The sequence below is a fragment of the Glycine max genome, chromosome 2, assembly GCF_000004515.6.
Source record: "Glycine max cultivar Williams 82 chromosome 2, Glycine_max_v4.0, whole genome shotgun sequence".
Taxonomy (NCBI): domain Eukaryota; kingdom Viridiplantae; phylum Streptophyta; class Magnoliopsida; order Fabales; family Fabaceae; genus Glycine; species Glycine max.
Window position 1 is genome coordinate 42,081,421 of NC_016089.4, and position 22,389 is coordinate 42,103,809.

General features: G+C 33.5%; 1 protein-coding gene across 1 annotated transcript; it reads left to right on the top strand.

Annotated features, from left to right (window-relative positions):
• Positions 1-16,887: 16,887 nt before the first annotated feature.
• Positions 16,888-20,464, top strand: LOC102661917 (uncharacterized). Its single transcript, XM_006575294.4, has 5 exons — positions 16,888-17,101; positions 17,222-17,248; positions 17,605-17,727; positions 18,692-19,112; positions 19,301-20,464. Exons 1-5 carry the CDS (start codon positions 17,043-17,045, stop codon positions 20,081-20,083), a joined length of 1,413 nt encoding a protein of 470 aa, XP_006575357.1. The 5' UTR covers positions 16,888-17,042; the 3' UTR covers positions 20,084-20,464.
• Positions 20,465-22,389: the final 1,925 nt, after the last annotated feature.

The following is a 22,389-nucleotide window of genomic DNA, read 5'->3' on the forward strand; positions in this document are numbered from 1 at the left end:
CTTCACCTTCTCATTGTTTCCAGGTTAACATTCTATTTTTTCGTAAAATAAATAAAATAATTTTATTTAAAAATTAATAAAGTTTTTAGAAATTAAATAAATGAGAGAAAAGGATTGTTATTAATTAAAATAAGGGTTTCATAGTATTAAAAAATAAATAGAGTAAAATGATATTTTAGAAAATAAAGAAATATTTTAATTGGTTATTTATTTAATGAAATAGTAAAATAGAGTTTTTTTTATAAATAATAAAATAAAAAATAGAATAAATAATAAGCTCAGAGTACCCTAGATATAAATAAAAACATATTAGTTTTTACATTTACCATATGTTTCTCCACTCTCTCTTCCTCTCAAATTTGTTCTCCTTCTCCCTCTCGCAAAACTCTATCTTTTTTTTGCATACACCCAAACTTGTCCCGATAAAGTTATGATCTTGGATTCATCAACTGTTGGATCGTCATGAAATTTGAACACCACCTTTGAAACTCATTTTCGCACATTCTTACCGTCGAGATTTACGAAATATCTGTAGAGAAATATATACCTCTTGCACAAAGATAGTGAAATTGAGACTTAAAACTCTTCTCATTCTCTCTAACACTTGGAAACCCTAGTAGAACAACTAGAGGAAAAGCTTGACAAATCTTAGGAAACCACTAGAGATACCACTATCATTGTCGAACTACACACGTGAGTCCACTTAGAAGTAAGGGATAAGTTTATCACAATTGGGGTTAGAATGAACATGTGTAGAGATCCTTAGAGGATCAAATTGGGATTTATTTTGGGATGTTTACTGTATTGTAATTCTATCTATATGATTATAATCACGAGATTGTTATGTTTGATTGGTCAATTGATGCTCTGATGCGAATTGGTTGATAAAATTGAGTATTACTGGTGTTTTCGTGTTTTGAACCTATGATTTTGATATGATTACATGAAATTTTTTGAGGAATTTTAATCCTCATGCTGTGAAAAATATTTTTGTATAATTCATTTGTGTTTTGTACAAGATTTACTAGATTAGCGTAAGAATTAGATTGTTGGAAATCGTTTTTTGTCATGTTTTGGTCTCACAAGCTTATTACCTGTTGATGATTATAACACATATATCTGTATGTGAATTGTTAAAATAAATTAGGAATTAATAATTCAAATAATACTTTTAATATATTAAGATTCAATGATAAATACTTTTAATATATTTTTAGTTTAATTATTTATTAACTCTTTTAATTGAAAATAATATAGTTCGATTTAATATATACATGTTTTGTGTCATGTAAATATTAATATTGTCTGATGTGTATATGATTCATGGGGCGTGATAACGTGATATATTGGGATTATGAAAGTGTGATGAACTGTGTGTAAGAGACAAGTTGAGTATATGTTAAATTATGAGATCACGCGTGTATTGAGATATTGTGTGGATTAAGTTATGAGTTATGAATTGTACAATCACACGACTGTAAGGCCATTTAAGGATGATAAGTTAATGCGCGGCGAGTATTTTGATGGAATCCACTGTGGGAACCCGACAAGTTGAATCACTTTGAGACGCAATGAGTTAAAATTATTTGAGAACAATTGAGGAGTCATGTATTTTATATAGTTCATAGATAGAATCTGTGTGTTAAAATATTTTGAGTTCAACCTGAATTAGGAGGGAGGGGCCCTAACGAACTCTTCAGAGTCTAGGCCTTGGGGGTAAATATCCCTGGTTTGAGTGCTTTTTTAAGTCTATGTCGATCTCACATGGTTGAGTGACCTAACTTACCAGTATGTGATTTGTCTTGTCATGTACTCCTAGGCGTCCAACGAAATTTTTCATTGATATGGTACCACATTGCATATAGGATTGAGTCTTAGTATATCTGTTGCATAACGTCTGTTTAATGATCATTGTGACTTGTTACGTGATGGTGAATAATGAATTGTGTGAGTGTGAGATATTGTGTTATACTTGAGATGTGTTGTTCAGAACACGTGATTAATGTGAAGGTGTGGAATGTGATTTTGGCATTAAATTCTTGGGACAAGTGATGGTACGCAATGAGTGGTTAAATAATGCGAATTGTGCTAACTTGAGTTTGTGATACTTATATTATATGTGTGTATGTGTGCTTTTGTTTCTCTCTACATGTTTAGGAATGTGATAACTCACTTCCTGTGTGTTGCTTGTGTTTAGATCCTGTGATGATCTCGAACCTCGTGATAAAGGACGCTGGAACACAATGCTCTATTAGGATGTGACATTGGGACATGGATTTCTATATTAAATACATGAAGTTATAGACATGTGGTTTTTATCATTTTTGTTTAACATGTCAAGTCTTTAGTTCATTCTCTCTACCTGTTTCGGAATGTGATAACTCACTTCCTGTGTGTTGTTTGTGTTTGGATATGTGATGATCTCGAATCTCGTGCTAAAGGACGCTGGAACACAATGCTCTATTAGGATGTGACATTGGGGCATGGATTTCTGTATTAATTACATGAAGTTCTAGACATGTAGTTTTTATCATTTTTGTTTCATATGTCAAGTCTTTAGTTCATTCTCTGGAGTTTTTGACGGTCTTATTTTGATCCGAAAATGTTTTTATATCCTTAATTAATAAGTTTTTAATTTGGTAATTAACGCGAATGTGAACCTTTAAACCACGTGAACTACTTTATGTTTATTGAATAAAATCATTTTATATAATTCATCATTTTCATGTATTTTATTATATAAATATGTGCATCGAGGTAGAGGGTGTCATAAATGACATCTCCTTCGATGTCCCTTTGTGACACCGTGTCACATCTTTACACAAGGGGCTTAGTGAATAACCGTATTAGTGGCCTCACCACCACATTATATTTTCAAGAAAAGCACTTTTGTATAATTAAGGAAGAAGGAATTTTCATAGTTATGTCCAAAAATTTGAGTAAAATATTTGGCTACAAGATAAACTATAAGACAATAGACACTACCTTCGGGACTAACTTAGTTTAAAAAAATGGTATGATTTGATTCCAAAACTTGCATTTCCTCAATAATTTCGTAACAAAATATTGGATAAGAAAGAGCTACCTAGATAGCTTTCAAGAGTAGAAAACATACAACAAAGCATAACTGAAAGTATATTGGACTAAATAAAGGTGGTGATAACATAAAAAAAAATAATGAGATGAGGATAATAAGATAAGTGACTATCATTATGAATAGTAATCCCTCTATTCTTAATTATAAGATCATTTGTATAAATGTGTTTATCCATTTTTATAATATTATTTTTTAATTTTTAGATGTATTAATTATTTTTTCTCTTATATATATATCCTTACTTAATTATTCTATCCCCAAATATCAATCAAAATCAATTAAATAGATAAAGAAATAAGAAAAGAATAATTTTAAAATGATAATATAAATAATTTACAGATTTAATAATTAACTAAATCAACTATTTCTCTTAAGGAGTTTGAATTAGTTAAAAGGGACTTATAATATAGGAAAGAAAGAAGTAATTGAGAAGTGAGACAAAGGTGATAACTAAACTAAAGCAAGTTAAGATATTAGAAAAGGCAATGAAGCATCAAAAGATTTGTCCTTCGAAGGAGCAAGTGATTTTCAAAATTAATGGTTAGAAACTACTTTACTGTATCAAGAAAGACAAATGACTCCTCTAAAATGCTATATTCACTACTCTAAATCTGCAACACAACATGATATATAGTGAAAGAAAAGATGAATATAACTTTCTAACTTTTAATAGTGCACACATATATAGATCAGAAGCACGAGCCTTATGTGACCTACGAATTTTTTGTAGGTCATTTGTGTTGATCCTATCAGAAGCCAAAGTTCAAATATGAAAACTTAAATTTTAGGTGCAGCTTTGACCTACCTAACAAAAGTATTAAGTACATCTTGAATCTATTAGATAAAGCATATTTATCACATGTTTCAAGTTAATAGCTTATTGTATGTAAGTAGGGCTTAGATTCAGCATCACATTTGTATTCAATGTTTACATATTTTAAATATAGTATGTAAAAATTGATTAGTCAAACAACTTTTCTATATGGTATTAGTAAGTCACCCATCCGACTAACTAGTGGTGCTCCATACTGTACATAGCCACCCTTTTTTTAGATACCACCACTGTCAACAACCTTTTACAATGAGTTGCAACCACCACCAAACTTTTCAAATGGCTTTCATGGTGAACCTCGATGAACAAGATTACTTTACCAGCATCTCAGGAAAAATATTGCCTTTGTTTAGTATTTTTTATGCTTTTTTCTTCTCGATTATAAATAGTCATCAACCTCTTTCTTTACGTTCTAATACCATTTCATCTCCTCATTGTTGTCATCTTAAGTCTTAACCTCTAATGGCATCTCCTTCAATGTCAACTTCACCAATGTCCCTTTGTGACACCACGCCACATCTTTACACGAGGGGCTTAGTGAAGAACAATATTAGTAGCCTCAACACCTCATTATATTTTCACTTACATGACCCACACTTGGACCATTCCATACCAATAGGTAACTTTCTTCACTCACACCCTCTTTTACTTAAATTCCCAATAATCCAAGCAAACCTTTTACTCTTCAAATTGATTTCAACCAAAAATGTCTAACAAGTATTCAAAAATCAATCTTACCCTCTAACATTTGTTTACACCATACATTCTAATCAAAATTGCATAAAAACAATAATAATTGAAAATCAACACTGAATATGTTAAAATTCAATACGAGAAACACATTTATCAATAAAATAAATAATGGTCGAAGACTTACATGAATACGAACAACAATATGATACAAGATAACGTGAAACCGTAGAGGAAACTGGCCGGAGAAATTTCCATTTTTATTCGATGCAAAAAGTCACTTCTATGTCAAAAAGGACAATGAAAATCAAAACACCTGATCACGTTCAGAAAATGGCACATTCCGAAAGAAGAACATGTTTCTTTAATCATGTAACACCATTGCATAGTGCACCAAAGAAAGTACCATGGAATGAAAAGAAATATAAAGTAATTTTTGCTTGAAAAAAAAAAGTCATGGAGACCAGACTTGGTCTTTAAAAGCGTGCAGTGTGTGTTTTAGAATTAAGATCCGCTCCGTGAGGTGCTCGATGATCAAAGGCATGCCACTAGTGTGTTGTTATAATAATATGAATTTATTTTTATTTTTTAATCAAAAAAATATTTTTTTAAATAATTGAATAAAAATTCATTCACCTTTAATTTAATTTAAGTTACATAACAATTTTAGCTTGCAAATAATTTAAGAGTAATATACTACTATTTGTTTATATTACACATAAGATCAATTTAAAGGAACCATTTCTTAATCAATATCATACATCATGATGATTAAGTTCTTATCAAAACATCAATATTTTTTTCTAAAAATACATTAAACAAAAATGGGGCGTAAGAGCATATTTTTTCTTAAACCAACATTGTCTCGCATCCCAATAGATTAAAACCCAAACCTACTTAGAATATGTAAGATATAAATATATACACACTCTCTCAAACACATGCATACATATAACGGTATATCTAATAATATGATCATTTTTATAAGAAAGTGAAAAAAAATGTAAGTAATACGATCAAACATGAATAATTAGAATTTAATGTCATGTTGTTTTTTAAAAAAACATACCAATTTATATTTTAATCTTGATGATTCATGATAAGATCTAATGATTAAATTTATTCCTCTCACACACATACAAATATTAGTCACATATATTTGAGAGACACCACACCAAAGGTGTTCAATTTGATCAATTTGAATTTAATTTTATCCTAAATTCAAACTAATCTGTTAATACCCATAGTTGGACTAATTCATGTGGAGATATACAAATTATTTTAACTCGTATATAGTAATTTTATATTTAATATTATACAATAATAATAATATGATTTAACTATATTATGGATCCATGCAAATATAGAAATATTTACTTCAGTATCTGAAAAAATATAACACTTAGTCATCTTTTATGGGAAAGTATCATATGTATGGTCATTGTTCATCGGTGTCTATTTGTAATCTTTTGTTTGTGAAAATATACGTATTGCACATTTCCATGATCAAGAGAATAAAAGAAAGCATTTTTTAATTAAAAATAAAATAATTCTATCACTACTAAAAAAAGTGTTCTTTACAACGGTTATGAGAGATTTGTTATGATAATTTTCAACTACTGTTGAAATTATCATCATAAAAAGTTAAGACTTTTATCGACGATTTTCAAATTGTTAGAAGGATACAATTTTTAAGATGATTTTGTCCCAGAACCTTCTTAAAATGTTTTTTTAAAAAATTTTGAAAAAATTGACAATTCTAAGATGATTTTTAAAAAATCGTTTTAGAATGTAGATTTTTTAAAATGATTTTTCAAATAATAATCTTAAAATATATTTTTTTAAAATTTTAAAAAAATTAAGAATTTTAAGACGATTTTTTAGATAATCCATCTTAAAATGTCTTTTTTTAAAAAAAGAAAATATTATTTTCCTTATAGATATAATAAAAAAAATTATTATTAAAAAATTATATAAATATAATAAAAATATTACTTTCTTTATATTTTTAAAACAAGAAATAAAATAAAAATAAGATGATATTTTTAATAATAAGGAAAAATAAAAAACACTTTCTTAATATGTTAAACATCTCGAGTTGAACCTCTTGACTGCACAATACATGAAGACGAACATAGAGTGATTAAATAGAACCCGTCAATTCAATCACTATTCAATGCTCATGATTACTCAAGAAACTACATGCAACCCCAGATTTAAATGTTATCATGTTCCCTTTTAATCATACTTATGCACCTCCTCATATAAGTCCAGATGTACAAAAAGTTTCCACAAGTTAAGTACATCAAAACAAAATGAACTTAGACACTATTGTTAATCAGTGACCATATAAATAAAGTTTAAGCTACAGCTAAAATATAAATATTCCACCATTTAAGGCAAACTCAATTGTTGTTGATAAACTATAATCAACAAATTGACAATAGAACACAATTGATGATTGATGTCGTTCTAAAGTTGAAAAACCTCATACCTTTCAAATAGCATCAATGTCATCGAAGATTATAACATGCAAATCATTTTCATCCCCTGGAAAACAATGAATAATAAAAGCGAATTACATGAAATTTCGACTTAAGGAATCTGTAATGGGTATATATCCATCACCTCGGGTCCTCTAATCTTGTTCAACATTAGCAAAAAGGTCTCTCACATTCTTTTCAGTTTCACCGACAAATTTGCTCAAAACTTCAGGACCATTTACAATCAAGTACAAGTCATAGAAAAAGAAAAATTAAGACCACAAAAGAATATTACCGACTACCAACCTACAAAAGGCACACACTTTCCATATATCAAATTTGAAGCTATTCAAGCATGCCAATTATTTAAAGAATCTTGAACAGGACAAAAAGTAAAAAATGTCAAAAAAATCTAATAAGTATAGAAGGCATAAATGCAACATGAGAATTGATAACATGTAAGAAAGTCACACCCACCCCAATTAAACTCACACAAGTCACAATATCACATTAATAAAAATAGAGAAGAGTGGACCACAAACAATGAGATTCAAATTCAATACTGTCAAATCAAGCACAAATTCATTATCGATAACATATGCATGATTTCTTTGATAACACATGAAAACAATCATGATGTAAAATTTAAGTAAAAAGAAGATAGTAGATCTATAAAGTAACAAATAGTGAAAACAAAAGCATATTCCAGGCCAATTATTATTAGCCCACTAATAACAATAATTAGGAGACTAAATGATATTAAAAAAAAAAATGTTTGATCACTAAACTAGGTAGACCTTAGACCTTAACAGCATCAATGTAGCAGGGGCACCTAATGTTGCCATATTGAGAATGAAGGAATCTATAGCAGTCAAAAAGAAGGTCCACTAATAGAAAGGTTGTTCCAGCAAAGAGTATTAACTGATTGGCAAGTGTACCAATTTGCATAAGTAGTAATTAAAATAGTAAGTCTGAGTATCGTGTCCATAGGAAATTTGTTATACTTAGATGTCGCATATTCAATTTGTAAACATTTTCAATTATTATGCATGTTTCAAATTCTTTAATTAATTTTTCTAAACTTAAAAACGCATAACAAAATAAACGCAGAACTGTATAACAGAACAAATATCAAGATAAAAACGTCGGAGAGTATTCTACTGAACTTTCTCTTGACGTAACTAAATAAGTTTTTCTCTATTTAATATTATTCTAATGTTCTTGCACCGTCAAATTACTCTAGCCGTAATTCCTCACATGAAAGAACCTAACCCTCTTAGTTTTGTTCTTGATTCCTCGACAAACTCATTCTAAGCGAGCTACACTACGCACAAGATGCAACATTTACTAGATTACTGCACATTATTCCTATAAATGCAGACTTCTAGCTGCTTTACCAAGTTCCAAGGACTTTAAGCATTTTCCAATACTCAAAACCTAACAAAGCATATAAATGCGTGATCAAGCCACAAATATGTAAAATAAACACAGATAAAAGCAAAGAACACTAGCAATAACATTAAATAGATAGTTAAAAGTTTTACATCAAGAGTGCTCACTAGAAAAACTCTCCAACAATGAAGTGTTTAGCCCTCCATTAGCAAGGAGGGCTTAATACAAAGGTGAAATGATGTTGGAATGAAAGAAAATGGTAAAAGCATGAAGAAAATGTATTCTTTGTAGCCTTGGTGCCTTCTTCCTTCCTTCTCACGCTGCTTGTATGTTCACTTCTCTCTATTCTCAGTGTTTTAAAGACTTTTGGGTTTCTCAGCTTACGAAAGCATGCTCAGCAAGCATGTCTCGCTGAGCGAGAGTAAGTGGTTATGTGCTGAGCAAGCTTGGACTTGCTAAGCGCAAGAAGAGACAACGTCCTCGCTGGGCGGGCTGCACTACTAAAAAAATACAGTTTAGCGACCGAAACCACTCAGTCGTTGTCCATGACCGAAATAGTGACCGAAAGTACTCAGTCATTGTCCATGACCGAAATAGCGACCAGAGTAATGTTGTCGCTAATTGCGACATAATTTGCGGCCGACATTATAGTTAGTAGCTAAGTTGCACCAATGACCGTATTGGCCACCGAATAAAAACGTCACTGAATATGTCGGTCGCTACTTCCGTCGCTATGCAAACATAAATTCAAAGGCATTTTAACGACGGAATTAGCGACCGATTAGGACTTACGGTTAGCCATCGAATATGTTTCGGTCACTATGTTATGCTGATAGCGACCGAGTACTGGTCGGTCGCTATTACAAAAAAATATTTTGAAGTTAGCGACCGAATTTGAGACCAAATTTGTTTATTTTTCTAGAAAAATTATGAAGCTAAATTTTTAATTTATTATAAATCATAATAAATATGTAATATTTTTAAATACTTTTGTTAGATTTCATCTTAAAACCAATTGGCATTAAGTGAAGTTGCCCAACAGATATATAAGCTGCACTCCAAGGATTGAGGCAGTCGATGTGGGACTTGGGTATTTCCCAATACACCCCCTTCACGTCCAACACTTATTGGGCTTGATGCGTGAACAACAAATGATGGGTGCTCGTCGCAGAGGAAGCAAAGGCGAGGTCCCAAGTCAGAGCCTGCTCTGATACCATGTTAGATTTCATCTTAAAACCAATTAGCATTAAGTGAAGTTGCCCAACAGGTATATAAGCTGCACTCCAAGAATTAAGGCAGCCAATGTGAGACTTGGATATTTCCCAATACTGAAAGAGTTTGAATCCGTGCCTTTTCTCATTAGTAACGTGAGAATATATACAATATACAAGAGCATAATTAGCCTAGAAAGTAGGACACTAATTAACTAAGAATCTGGACAGAATATGCACAAGATTAATTACATAATCAAAATAGGAGATATACATAAATATAGAATATATGTATCATATATTCTAACACACCCCGCAGTCGAAACGAGAGGTTCACGAATGCTAAGACTGACTCGAAAATCTTCAAATAAAATACGAGGTAGGCCCTTGGTAAAAATATTGGCAATCTGATAACGGGAAGGAACATGTAGAACTCGTACGTCGCCTTTAGCGACCTTTTCCCTGACAAAATGAATGTCCATCTCAATATGCTTGGTACGCTGATGTTGTACCGGATTTCCTGATAAATAAATGGCACTCACATTGTCACAATAAACTAAAGTAGCTTTAGGAATAGGACAATGTAGTTCAAGTAATAAATTTTGGATCCAACAAGAATCAGAAACAACATTAGCTACTCCTCGATATTCAACATCAGCACTGGAACGTGACAAAGTTGGTTGTCTTTTGGACGACCATGATATCAAGTTGTCACCTAGAAAAACACAATAGCCGGAAGTAAAACGTCTAGTATCCGGGCATCCTCCCCTGTCAGCATCAGTATAAAAAATGAGCTTGTTGAAAGAGGATTTATACAAGTGTAGACCATAAGACAAAGTACCCTACAAATAGCGCAAAATACACTTAAAAGCACTCATATGCTCGTTCCTGGGGTCATGCATGTGAAGGTAGATTTGTTGAACTGCATAAGAGATGTCAGGTCTAGTAAAGGTAAGATATTGTAAGGCACCAGCCAGACTGCGGTACTTTGTAGGATCCTCATAAGGTGGATCCTTCGATGCACTAAGTTTTGGTTTGGTGTTAATAGGAGTGGGACAAGAGCCGCAATTATCCATACCAGCTCTCTCAATGATCTTTGTGGCATACTATTTCTGAGATAAGAACATACCATTAGCACCGCGGGACACAATAATCCCCAAAAAGAAGCTTAGAGGACCTAGATCCTTCGTAGCAAACTCGACACCCAAGAGAGCCATAAAATGCTTTCTCAATCGATCTGATGAAGTTGTAAGAATAATATCATCAACATATAACAAAATATATGCCATATCCAAGACCAATGAGTGATAAGATTTACTGTGAGAAAAACCAATGGTGGCAACAAAATCTGCAAAACGCTGATACCAGGCCCGCGGAGCCTGTTTAAGGCCATAAAGAGATTTCTTTAGTAAACACACATGATTCGGGCGACCTTTGTCGCGGAAACCCATGGGTTGATGCATATAAATTGTCTCATTGAAATAGCCATGTAAGAAAGCATTCTTGACATCTAACTGGTGAATATGCCAAGATTTAGAAACAACAATGCTAAGAATAGTACGAATAGTAGCCGGTTTGACAACCGGACTAAAGGTCTCATCACGATCAACACCCGGCTGCTATGTTTTCCCATTACCTACAAGATGGGCTTTATGCTGCTTAAAAGAACCATCAGATTTTCATTTATGGCGAAAAATCCACATAGACCTAATTACATTCCCATTTTTAGCTCGAGTTGTCATAGGATGAGGGGTAGGACTTGGCAACAGTGTGGGAATGGTTGTAGGCCGATGTGGGGAGGGATGATGGGCTTGCTGGTGGACTGGCCCAGTTCGCATAGGGAAAGAAGGGGGCGAACCAGGCTACTGGTCAAGAGCGTGCAATGTGACAGTACCGGAAATAGAGGAGTGAGTGGGCTGAGGTGGGTCTATTGACGCCACAGGCCTAGGACGGGAAGTAGGGTCAGCTTGGTGTGCCAAATTTGGAGGAGTATTGCTTTGGTGGTGCAAGTGATGAAAAATAGGATTAAAATCCAGAAAAGTATTGTCATCTTTGTGAGGGGAGTGAAACTTAGAGAAAGAGAATTCAGTTTCAACAAATTTCACATGACGACAAATAATAATTTTTTTACTTGACATTTCATAGCATTTTAAACCTCTATGATTTGGGGCGGGACCAAGATAGACACAAGGAGTGGACCTTTCTTGTAATTTGTGAATAAAAGTGGACGGGAAGAGAGGAAAACATAGGCAACCGAAGACACGTAATTCCAAGTATATTGGATCACATTGATATAGAATTTGAGTGGGAGACATAAATCCTAGGACCTTGGTTGGGAGAATGTTTAGGAGATATGTGGCCATTTCTAATGCATGATGCCAAAAAGAAAGAGGCAAAGAAGCATGAGCAAGTAAGGTCCGTATGATATTATTTATTGATTTTATGTGGCGTTCGGCTTTTCCATTTTTAGGGGAAGTATGGGGGCAAGATAGACGAAAAAGCATGCCATGTTGATAAAAAAAAAAAAAAAACTCTTGTAAAGTGCCATTAATATATTCCACACCATTGTCACATTGAAAAGTCTTAATATCACGGGTAAATTGTGTATGAATTAGACTATGAAAACATTTGAACAAGTGTTTAACTTGGGATTTCTTTGCAATAGGATAAGTCCACAAAAATTTACTGTAATCATCAAGAAATAGAACATAATAACAATGGTCAGAAGAACTCATGACAGGCGAAGTCCAAAGATCACTATGAATTATATCAAAAGGAGAAGCAGTGTGCGACATAGAATCAAAAAACGGTAACTTAGAATGTTTCCCGAGAGGACATGAGGAACAAAAGGTTTTACAAGCCTTATTATAATTAATAAAAAATTTGCTATTAAGAGATCTAAGAACAGCATCACCAGGATGGCCTAGGTGAGTATGCCAAAGATCGGATGAAATAGCGGTAAACACTAAATTATTGACTGGAGGAGTGGCTTGAGTGTTTGAGAAGAGAGGATAAAAGTCACTGGTACTATCACATCTCATTAGTCTGGCTCCCGTCTATAAGTCACTCACAGAAAAACCAAGGGGATCAAATGCAACGGAAACTGAATTATTAGTGGTGAATTTACGAATAGATATTAAATTTTTAATCAATTTAGGAGCATGTAAGACATTGTTCAAGTGAAACGGAGGGTAAGGGGATGACAACGTAATACTACCGTGACCAACAATTGGAACCAGATGTACACTACCCACAACAATGTTATTATTTTTAATGCTCGAATTGAAATAAGAAGAAAAAATACCTTGGTCCGCAGATGTAACATCCCATTTTTTTCATAAATAAATTTAAAAAGTTTTTTAGTAAAAATAATATAAATAAATAAATAGAGTAAATAATAGGTCGTAAATGCCCCTAGCTATAAATAGCAACATGCTAGGTTTTTCAGACTGACTCCTCAGTCTCCTCTGCTTCTCATTTTCGTTTTTCCCCTTCTCCTCTCAAAACCCTTTCATTTTCCCGCAGCTCACTAATCCTGTCTCAGAAAAATAACGATCTCGGACTCATTCACCGTTGGATCGTCTTGAAATTTGGATATGTTGTTCAAAATTCAATTGCACACACTTCTACCGTTGGGATTTTCGAGATAATATTCTTGGAGGGAGAAAAAGGAATCGCATGAAGACAGTACAAGTGGAGGTTTCAATCTCTTCTCCGTCTCTCTGACGCTTGGGAATTCTATCGAAGCAGTCGGAGGAATAACTGAAGGAATCTCAGAGAACCGCTAGAGATGCTGTTATCACTGGCTGAAGACACGTGAATCCGCTCAGAGGTAAGGGATGGGTTATTCACGATTGGGGATTAGTGAGAACATGTGCAGGGATCCTTAGAGTATCAATTGGAATGGGTTTTGGGGTGTTTCTACAATTTTTACTTTATCCTTATAATTATAACTATGAGTTATATATAAATTATATATGTTTGATGAATCATTTGATGTCCCAATGAGAAATTTTTGTGAAATTAATGTGCTCTTGTGTTGAGTGTGAACCGTAATTGATGAAATTAAGTAAGGAGATATTGAGTTTGTATTTTTCCCCTTTTCATGCTTTTTAGTTTTTTTATAGTTTAAAATTGATATTATATTTGAAATTGAGAAAAGAATTCTAATAGACTATGTGTTGTATTCTTAGATAATATATATATATATGAATTCATGTATACTTATATATATGAGAAAGTGTTTATATAATTATTTAGAATTGGTACATTGAAAACTTTCTTAAAATTCATGATCAAATATGATATACGTTGCTGGATTTATATATATAGATTTAGTTATATATTTATTTATATTAATATTTTATGTAAATAATGTTGTAGTGTTGTTATTGTGTGATTCCAAAAATTATTCAAGTGTTGGAGTTTGAGAATACTATGTTTAGATTTGAGATACATGTGTATTGAGATATGTGTATTGAGATGTGTGTATTGAGTTATAAGCTGTGAATTGTACAATAACCCGACCAGTGTTATCTTGAGAAAAGTGTAAATGCGCAGTGTTAAAGAGAAAGTGTAGGTTTCCTATTTAGGAACCAGTGTTAAATTGCAGCGCAATATGTTGTACGTGTTTAACACACAAGTGTGAGGTCATGGGTATTGTATAATTCACGAGCAGTGTCTGTGTGCTAAAATGATTTTAGGGGTTGGACCTGAATCAGGAGGGAGAGGCCCTGACGGACTCTTCGGAGTGTAGGCCTTGGGGGTCATCAGGTTTGAGTGCTCCTTTAAGTCTATGCTGATCCCATATGGTTGGAGCATTCTCGCAAAACATCGTGACCCTGACTGGTCTCCCTATGATCTTACTTAGTGAGAGTGACCTAACAAACCCATTGTTTGGTGTGTCTTGTTATGTACTCCTAAGCGTCCCAGGGTAGTTTTTCACTGACATGGTACCACATGGCATATAGGCTTGAGTCTTAGCGTAACTGTCTCATGCGCTTGCTAAATGTTTATTATGAAATTGATGTGTTATTATGTCTTGATCAGAGCGTGTGATTCTTGTATAATGTGATTGATGATTGAAAAGTCAACTTTGAATGACAAAGTGGTGGAATTACGTGAATTACATGTAACTAAGTTTTATTTGGTTTATATGATATGTATATCTAGTTGTCTTGTTTCTCTATTAGTTAGGAATGTGATAACTCATTCTGCGTGTGTTGTTTGTGTTTGGATCCTGTGATGATCTTGAACTTTGTGTTCGAGGGAGCAGATGACTAGGTGAATTGCTTTAAGGAACCATGTGTTGAAGGACGTTGGGACACAACGCTCTGATAGGATGTGGCATTGGGGTATAGGGTTTTATAGACGACCTTGTTTGAGCCAAAGTGAATTTATTATTTATTTAGAAAAGTTTTATGATGATGTTAGAAAGGTGAATGTGAGCCTGCTACCCTCTTGAAAGGCTTGTATTTAAATATGTTTTAAAAACTTGAATTAAGTTTAATTTTTTTTTAATTATTTCTTTTATTATTTGTACATATATGTGTGGGGTAGAGGGTGTCACAGCAGACATGTGAGATGTAGCGCCAGTGTCCATATAGAAATTCCCATCCGGCTGAGAAAAAGATAGAGCATGCATTGCTGCTTCAATGTCCGTAGGTGTGTAGCTAGTGGGTGGTGCTATGGCATTGTATGCCTGTGGACGCAAACCCAAGATCCCTGGCCTAGATTGGCGTGGCCCAACAGTAGGAGTAACAACATTTTTCAATGCCCAGGAGGAAGCAGGATATGGGCATGGAGGCGGGTTTGGCCATTGAGCCAACCAAGGAGCCCAGGCGGCCCATGGCTGTTGCTGCCAATTAAATGGCATGAGTCCAGATTGTTGTGGGGCCACTTGCCCATTGCTATTACAGCTTTTCCCAGAAACCTTGGAGTTGGACCTCTTTTGCTTATTTCCTTTGGAACTCCGACCAGATGAAGCAGAGGATGCAGAGGTGTTGTTGTCCATGTCGTGGTGGCTATCGATGCTCGTAAGGAGAGCGGCTTGAGAGCAATTGTCGGGGTTGCCTTCCTTTGCCAAGCGGTTTTTAATGGTCCGCTCCGCAAGCTTGAGTCGAGATCGGCAACTCGCAAATGAGGATAATGGTTCTTGATTTTGGATGATATCTACCATCCCGGCATAGGCCTTAGGTAGCCCTGCCATGAGTTTGAGAACCAATCTGTTGTTGGTGAGAGGGGCATCAACATCGGCAAGTTGATCAGCCAACGACTTGATGTGATTACAATAGCTATCAATCGATGAAAAATTCTTGAAATTAAGGTCCGCAAGTTCCTCTTCAAGATAAGTAGCCCGAGAAGCCTTGTTGTCCTGAAACATAGATTTGAGACAAGCCCACGCCCCTTGAGCCGTGTCGTCTTTGAGCAAGATAGCGTGAAGGAGATCGGTGGATATAATCCCATATATCCACTAAAGCACCGCGGCATCGAGACTCTTCCATAGAACAGGGTATGTGGCTTTGGATGCGACATAGGCAGCTACCTCATGTGCCTCCGTAGGAGAGATGATGTGGTGATGTAAATCATGAACCCTAACAAGGACCTTGAATAAAGTCGCCCAAGAGTAATACATGTCATGCTCCGCATCCAACGTTATGGGAATGAGGGATTTAACATTGGTGATAGTCAAAGAATGATGGAATTTGGGTTGATCGGCCATGGAGAATTGCAGCGGAAGGAGAATAAAAAAGGGTGGAAGAAAGATGGTTGTTAGGGATTTTAGGATCGAAACTTTGAATCCGTGCATTTTCTCATTAATAACGTGAGAATATATACAATATATAAGAGCATAATTAGTCTAGAAAGTATGACACTAATTAACTAAGAATCTGGACAGAATATACACAAGATTAATTACATAATCAAAATAGGAGATATACATAAATATAGAATATATGTATCATATATTCTAACAACTTTTATATTTGAAAATTATTGAAATTAATATATTATTAATATTTTTAAATTAACAAATCAATATTTTCATTATTTTGTAAAACGACACAAACATTTCTTTTGAGTTACTTTCAATTATTGATAGCAAAACCACACCAACATTTCTTTTTCCTTCTTAATTTTTCCGTGTCTTTTCCTTCCCTTTCTTTTATTGGTTTATTTGGAAACAGGGAGAGATACGAGGAAGGATCGCCGAGATTAAATTGACTTTTGGTCTTTTCCTTCTCCACTACGTTGCTACTACTTGCTTCTCCATAAACTTCTTTCTTTGGACTTTGGTTGAAGAAGAAAAGAATAGAACTGAGACTGAAAGTGAAACAATGGGTTGGATAGAAGCAATTTACACTCTTTTAACCAAATCATTCACCGTCCTTTCCTGGTATTCCAACTCTTCTCTTCATTTTTTCTTTACTAGTTTCTTTAAAATTTTACTTGCAATTATTGGGTCTTATATTCTCTAACGTTGATGTCTGCATTTTATTTATTTTTTTACATGCAGGCCTCCAGTTAGTTTTCTTTGTCCATTGTAAGTACCTACTCTTGGCTTCTCTCGTATCTATTATCTATAGTTTATAATCTATAATAACAATAATAAAGGAAATATCCCCACTTGGTTTACACATTTTGTTAAACTTCTTCATCGTTTTAACTGCACTTCAAACCACTCACTATTCTCTTTCAAACTTCCATGTCAAATTAACTATATAAATCTGTTAAAAGAAGAAAAAACTGATAAAAACAAAATCAAATTTAATATTTTTCCAAAAAATAAAAAATGCAGAGAAGGCAAGTGCCTGTCCTTCTGCTAGTTTCTTCATTAAAAAAATAGTTTTTTTTTGTTTGTGGAATTGGTACCTAAAATTTATTTTAATTCTTTTGCAGGTTGGTTTCTGTTCGGGCAATGGAGAGTGATTCCAGGTCCAGCAACCAGCGATGCCTTGCTTTTTGGGTTCTGTTTTCCTTGTGTATGATCGTGGAAGGGGAACTTTCAGTGTTATTTAACTGGTACTTTTTTGTTCTGATGAGAATTAATTGATAATTTGGGGAACTCATTTTTGTATCCAAAGTGTAATAGTTTAGTTTAATGGTTAAGCTCATTTAATTACAAAATTTGGTACCTTTAGTCGTCAAGTCATAATTCAACTCATGGTTAGCTTCTTGATTGCTGTGAGGTGAGCTTGATGGTAGTCTTGCTTAGTGAAATGATGTCATTCTTTGCATGTGTTCAAACAACTTCATTGATTTTTAATCATCTTTGCCTTAATAGGTGTCACACAAATATCTCTTCCTGTATAATCATTTCATATCATGTTCTTTTTTGTGAGCATTGGGCACGAATCCATCTTAACATACTTATGTTATTCCGATGTTTTTCTCTTGTGTCTATAAAGTTCAGCATTCACGTTCATAGAGTACAACTGGTCTATAGCAATATGCTAAAACTTCCCTTTCAATTTGATAGGTACTTTGCTGTCACAAATAACCACTAATGTCTTTCTCCATTTTAACCACTCAGCTCATGTCACATGTGACATCTTCATTCATTCTTTTGTCATTTTCTAATATTTATCCCAAATACTTAAACTTATAAACTTGTGGTATATGACATATTTTCCGGCTTTTACCCCCCAAGATACTTTCCTCCTTTTTCTACAAAAATTACAATGTATATACTTTGTTTTATCCCCACTCAAGCCAAAAGCCTTTGGTTTTAATGTATGTTTCTAAAGCCTTTTATAAGCATATCATCTGCAAAAAGCATGCATTTAAGGATAATTTATTGTATGTCACTGACAGGGTTAGGAAAGAAAAAGAAAAAAAATAGACTACTACTAAACTCAATTGTTCACTCCCCTACATTCGTTGTCTGCTGCAAGAAACCAATCACATTTGTGCATATGTTTGAATATGCTGATCTTTTGGTTTTCTGCTACCATTTTTCTCATTTTTAATTTGGTTGTTGTTACAGCCTCCCATGGTGGCCTCATGTGAAATCCATAGCAACTATCTTGCTGTTGATACCTTATGTTGGTGCAGCACCATATGTCTATAAATTCTTAACCAGACACTACTGTACTTGGAGCCTATTTACAAGGACATCAAACATCTACAGTGAGAAGAGCACACATTTGGAATCAGATGAGGATAGTAAACTTGTTGATGTCTCTGACCAGAAAACAAGTCAAATACAAGAAAAGAAACTTGAAGCATATCAAATATTGGTTTCAAGTTTTTACCGCAGTATTTTTATGCCTTTACAGCAAATTACTGTCAACTTCAGTGAGAAGAGCAGACATTTGGAATCAGATGAGGATAGTAAACTTTTTGACGTCTCTGACCAGACAATTACAACAAGTCAAATAGAAGAAAAGAAACTTGAAGCATATCAGGTATTGGTTTCAAGTTTTTGCCCTAGTATTTTCATTTAACTTCTCATTTATCTGTTAGCTCCAAATATGCAGTTGTCATACTAAATGTCATTCTCAATTATATAAGTTTTCACCATCTACTCTAACTCTATTTGTCATTGTTTCAATAGATATTAATATAGACTTTTTAAAAAAATTGTTTGCATCAGGAGACAGATGATACCACCGGTTGTGGCAAGACAGAAAGCAGTTACACAAGTCTAACTAGTAAAAATCTAATCCAGAAGGAATGGAGCTGTGCATTATGTCAGATTAGTACAACCAATGAAAATTTCTTAAGGGCACATCTTAAAGGGAGGAAACACAAGGATAAGGAAAATGAGCTTAGAGTTGAGTTATCCTCTACTCAGAAAAGAATCAAAGGGATGGTTCTACTAACGAATCTCAACCAAATTGCAAACATTCTCGATCCAGTTTCCAGATCCATAAGATGGTGTGAATGGACAAAGCCAGAGTTTGGATGGACAAAATTAAACACTGATGGTTCTATTCATAGTAACACTGCTAGTTTTGGTGGGCTGCTTCGTGATTACAGGGGTGAACCAATATGTGCTTTTGTCTCTAAAGCTCCTCAAGGAGACATTTTCTTGGCTGAGCTGTGGGCCATGTGGAGAGGCCTTGTTCTTTCCTTGGGTCTAGGGATTAAAGCAATATGGGTGGAATCAGACTCCATGAGTGTTGTGAAGACGGTTAATAGAAAGCAATTTTGTCCAAAAGCTGTTGGCTATTTGAAGCAAATATGGAAACTGTTAAAGAAGTTTGATAAATATCAAATTTCTCACACATGGCGTCAAACTAATAGAGCAGCAGATCATCTTGCTAAGATGGATCTTTTGGCAAATGATGTGGTTTTGTGGCCAGTTGATTTTCCACCTAGCCTTTGCAGTATCATTAAAGATGATGCCAAAGGAACGAAATATCTTAGACGATGATATCTAACTCTCAAGGTTAGTTTCAGATTGCCATCTGAATAGGATGAGGAGGAAGTGGTAAGTATATATAAAGAAAAAATTAGAAAGCTCTGAGTAGAATCTTATGCTGTAACTTCCATTTGGAAGTGAGGTTACATCACTGTTTTAGACTCCACAAAATTCAAGATGTATAGAGTTGCTGCTACCAGCAAGTGACGTTATTTACGTTGTAGATAGCATACATAGACTTATACTGTTGTTATGATCCCACATTGTCCGAGTTTATGGCAAAATTATCCTTATAAGCTATGTTTTGGAGTTAGGTTATGCCTTCTTCCATTCTTAGGCTAACTTTTTGAGTCAGGCTCGATCTATTCTCAATTTTTTTTTTTAAATTCTAATTAAGGGACCTTATGATTTAATTTCTTCATTTGTTTTTCTTTCCCAGAAATATGCTTCCTTAGCTGTAGTTGCTATTGATAGAGCTACCCTTGGTCATTGTTGATATTGAAGGTTTAATTCTGTTTGACTAAATTTTCTATAGCATTGAACCTCTAATTCTCTCTTCTCATTCTGTTACCTCCGGAAAAGAAAAGGAAAACACAGAAAAGAATATGTGACTGAGAAAAATGGATAATGTTTTGTAGACATTGAGAGAAAAAGAAATTAAAAAAAAAAGTGATAATATGATGGATGATATAATTGAGATGCAAATAGTTAGAGGATTGTTTTTACAGTTGGAATATCCATATATTATTGTTGTGTTTAATTCACGCATTTTATAGATGGCTCGCGAAAACCTATTTGACAATATGATAGGCTTGTAAGCAATATCATATGAACACTTTCTGACTTATTCTTTGCACCAAGGTCCCTTAATTTCTTGTAATTAAATCATAAGGTTTAATATGATTTTGTTATTGTAAAATCATAAGGTTCATTCTTCCAATTCCAACTCCATCAACTCTCATTTGAAAATACTCATAATGATTGTCTAGGGTTTGTACAATGTGAAGGAATGCATCCTTCATATTCAAAATCTTCACCCGAATTGCTCCTCTTTGTATGCTGGATTTTTAAAGTAGTCACTGAATAATCAATTATGTCCTTCATGATTTGTTCTATGTGACTTCTTTGATGTTCACACAGTACAGTTATTGGGTTTTCATTGCATCAACCTTGTTTATTGTTCGTCGTAGTCATCCAAGCACGATTAAATGTTTCCATTGTGAGAGCGAGGGAGAGAGAGAAGGGGGAGGGAGCATCACGCTTAAGGGGGTTTAGTTTTTTATTTTTTAAAAATAAAATAAAGATAGTAATGGGTTTTAGCCGTTATCATGTTAAATCAATTATTTCAAAATTTTAAAAGTAACAAAATGTTAATATTTATGATAATAAAGAACTTTAAAAATTTAAAATATAATAAATCAAAAATAACATTAAGTCTTCTTTTTTCCTAAACTGTCCACTACTAGAACCCATTTAAATCTCATCATTCATGATGAGCTAGTTGACACTTGATAGTGATTGAAACATTACAAATTGATATGAAAATAAGAGCATGAAAAATTGAAAATTACTTATATTTAGATTATTTTTCAGTTTTGTAAAATGTGGGATTTTAAAATTTTTGGGTTAGTTGGTTGATTGATAATTTTTCATGAAAATTAATAAGGAATTCACATTGAATTAGTTTTGATTCATTGGGTGGCAAAATAAAGAGATGAAATTGAGTATTTGTGAGTATCTTAAGTTGAAAAATTGAATGAAGAAAAATTTTGAAATACGAGAGTCTATGTGAAACAAATGAGGAAATTTTGAATGACAGCAAAAAAAATTGAAAATTTTGGTTAAAACCTTGTATAGCTTCTTCGATTTCTTAATAAAAAGAAATATGATCAACATTGATTTGAATGTATATAAAATGAATTTCTTTTTTTTTTTTACTTCTTACTACTAGATAATGCTCTTAAATTTTATGATAGATACCTAAAGATTCATGGTGAACTTCACTAGAAACTTCTCTTTTGACGAAATAATGCGTTGATCTCATCGTGACAAAGGAATATGAAAGTTTATTCTTTTTTGTTGATAATCTACAATTGCATCAGTGTATAAAAATTCAGTGTTAGTCCCATTTGTATAGATTTAGTCAACATATATGTTAAAAATCTAAAAAGTAAATAAATATAGCAGCCACAAATTTTATTATTATCATTATTATTACCATTTCATAAAAAGTATATGAACACAGTCAAAAAGAAAATAAATAATGTTGCTTAAATAAGTATGTACTAGTTTCGTTCCAAAAAAAAGTATCTACTACT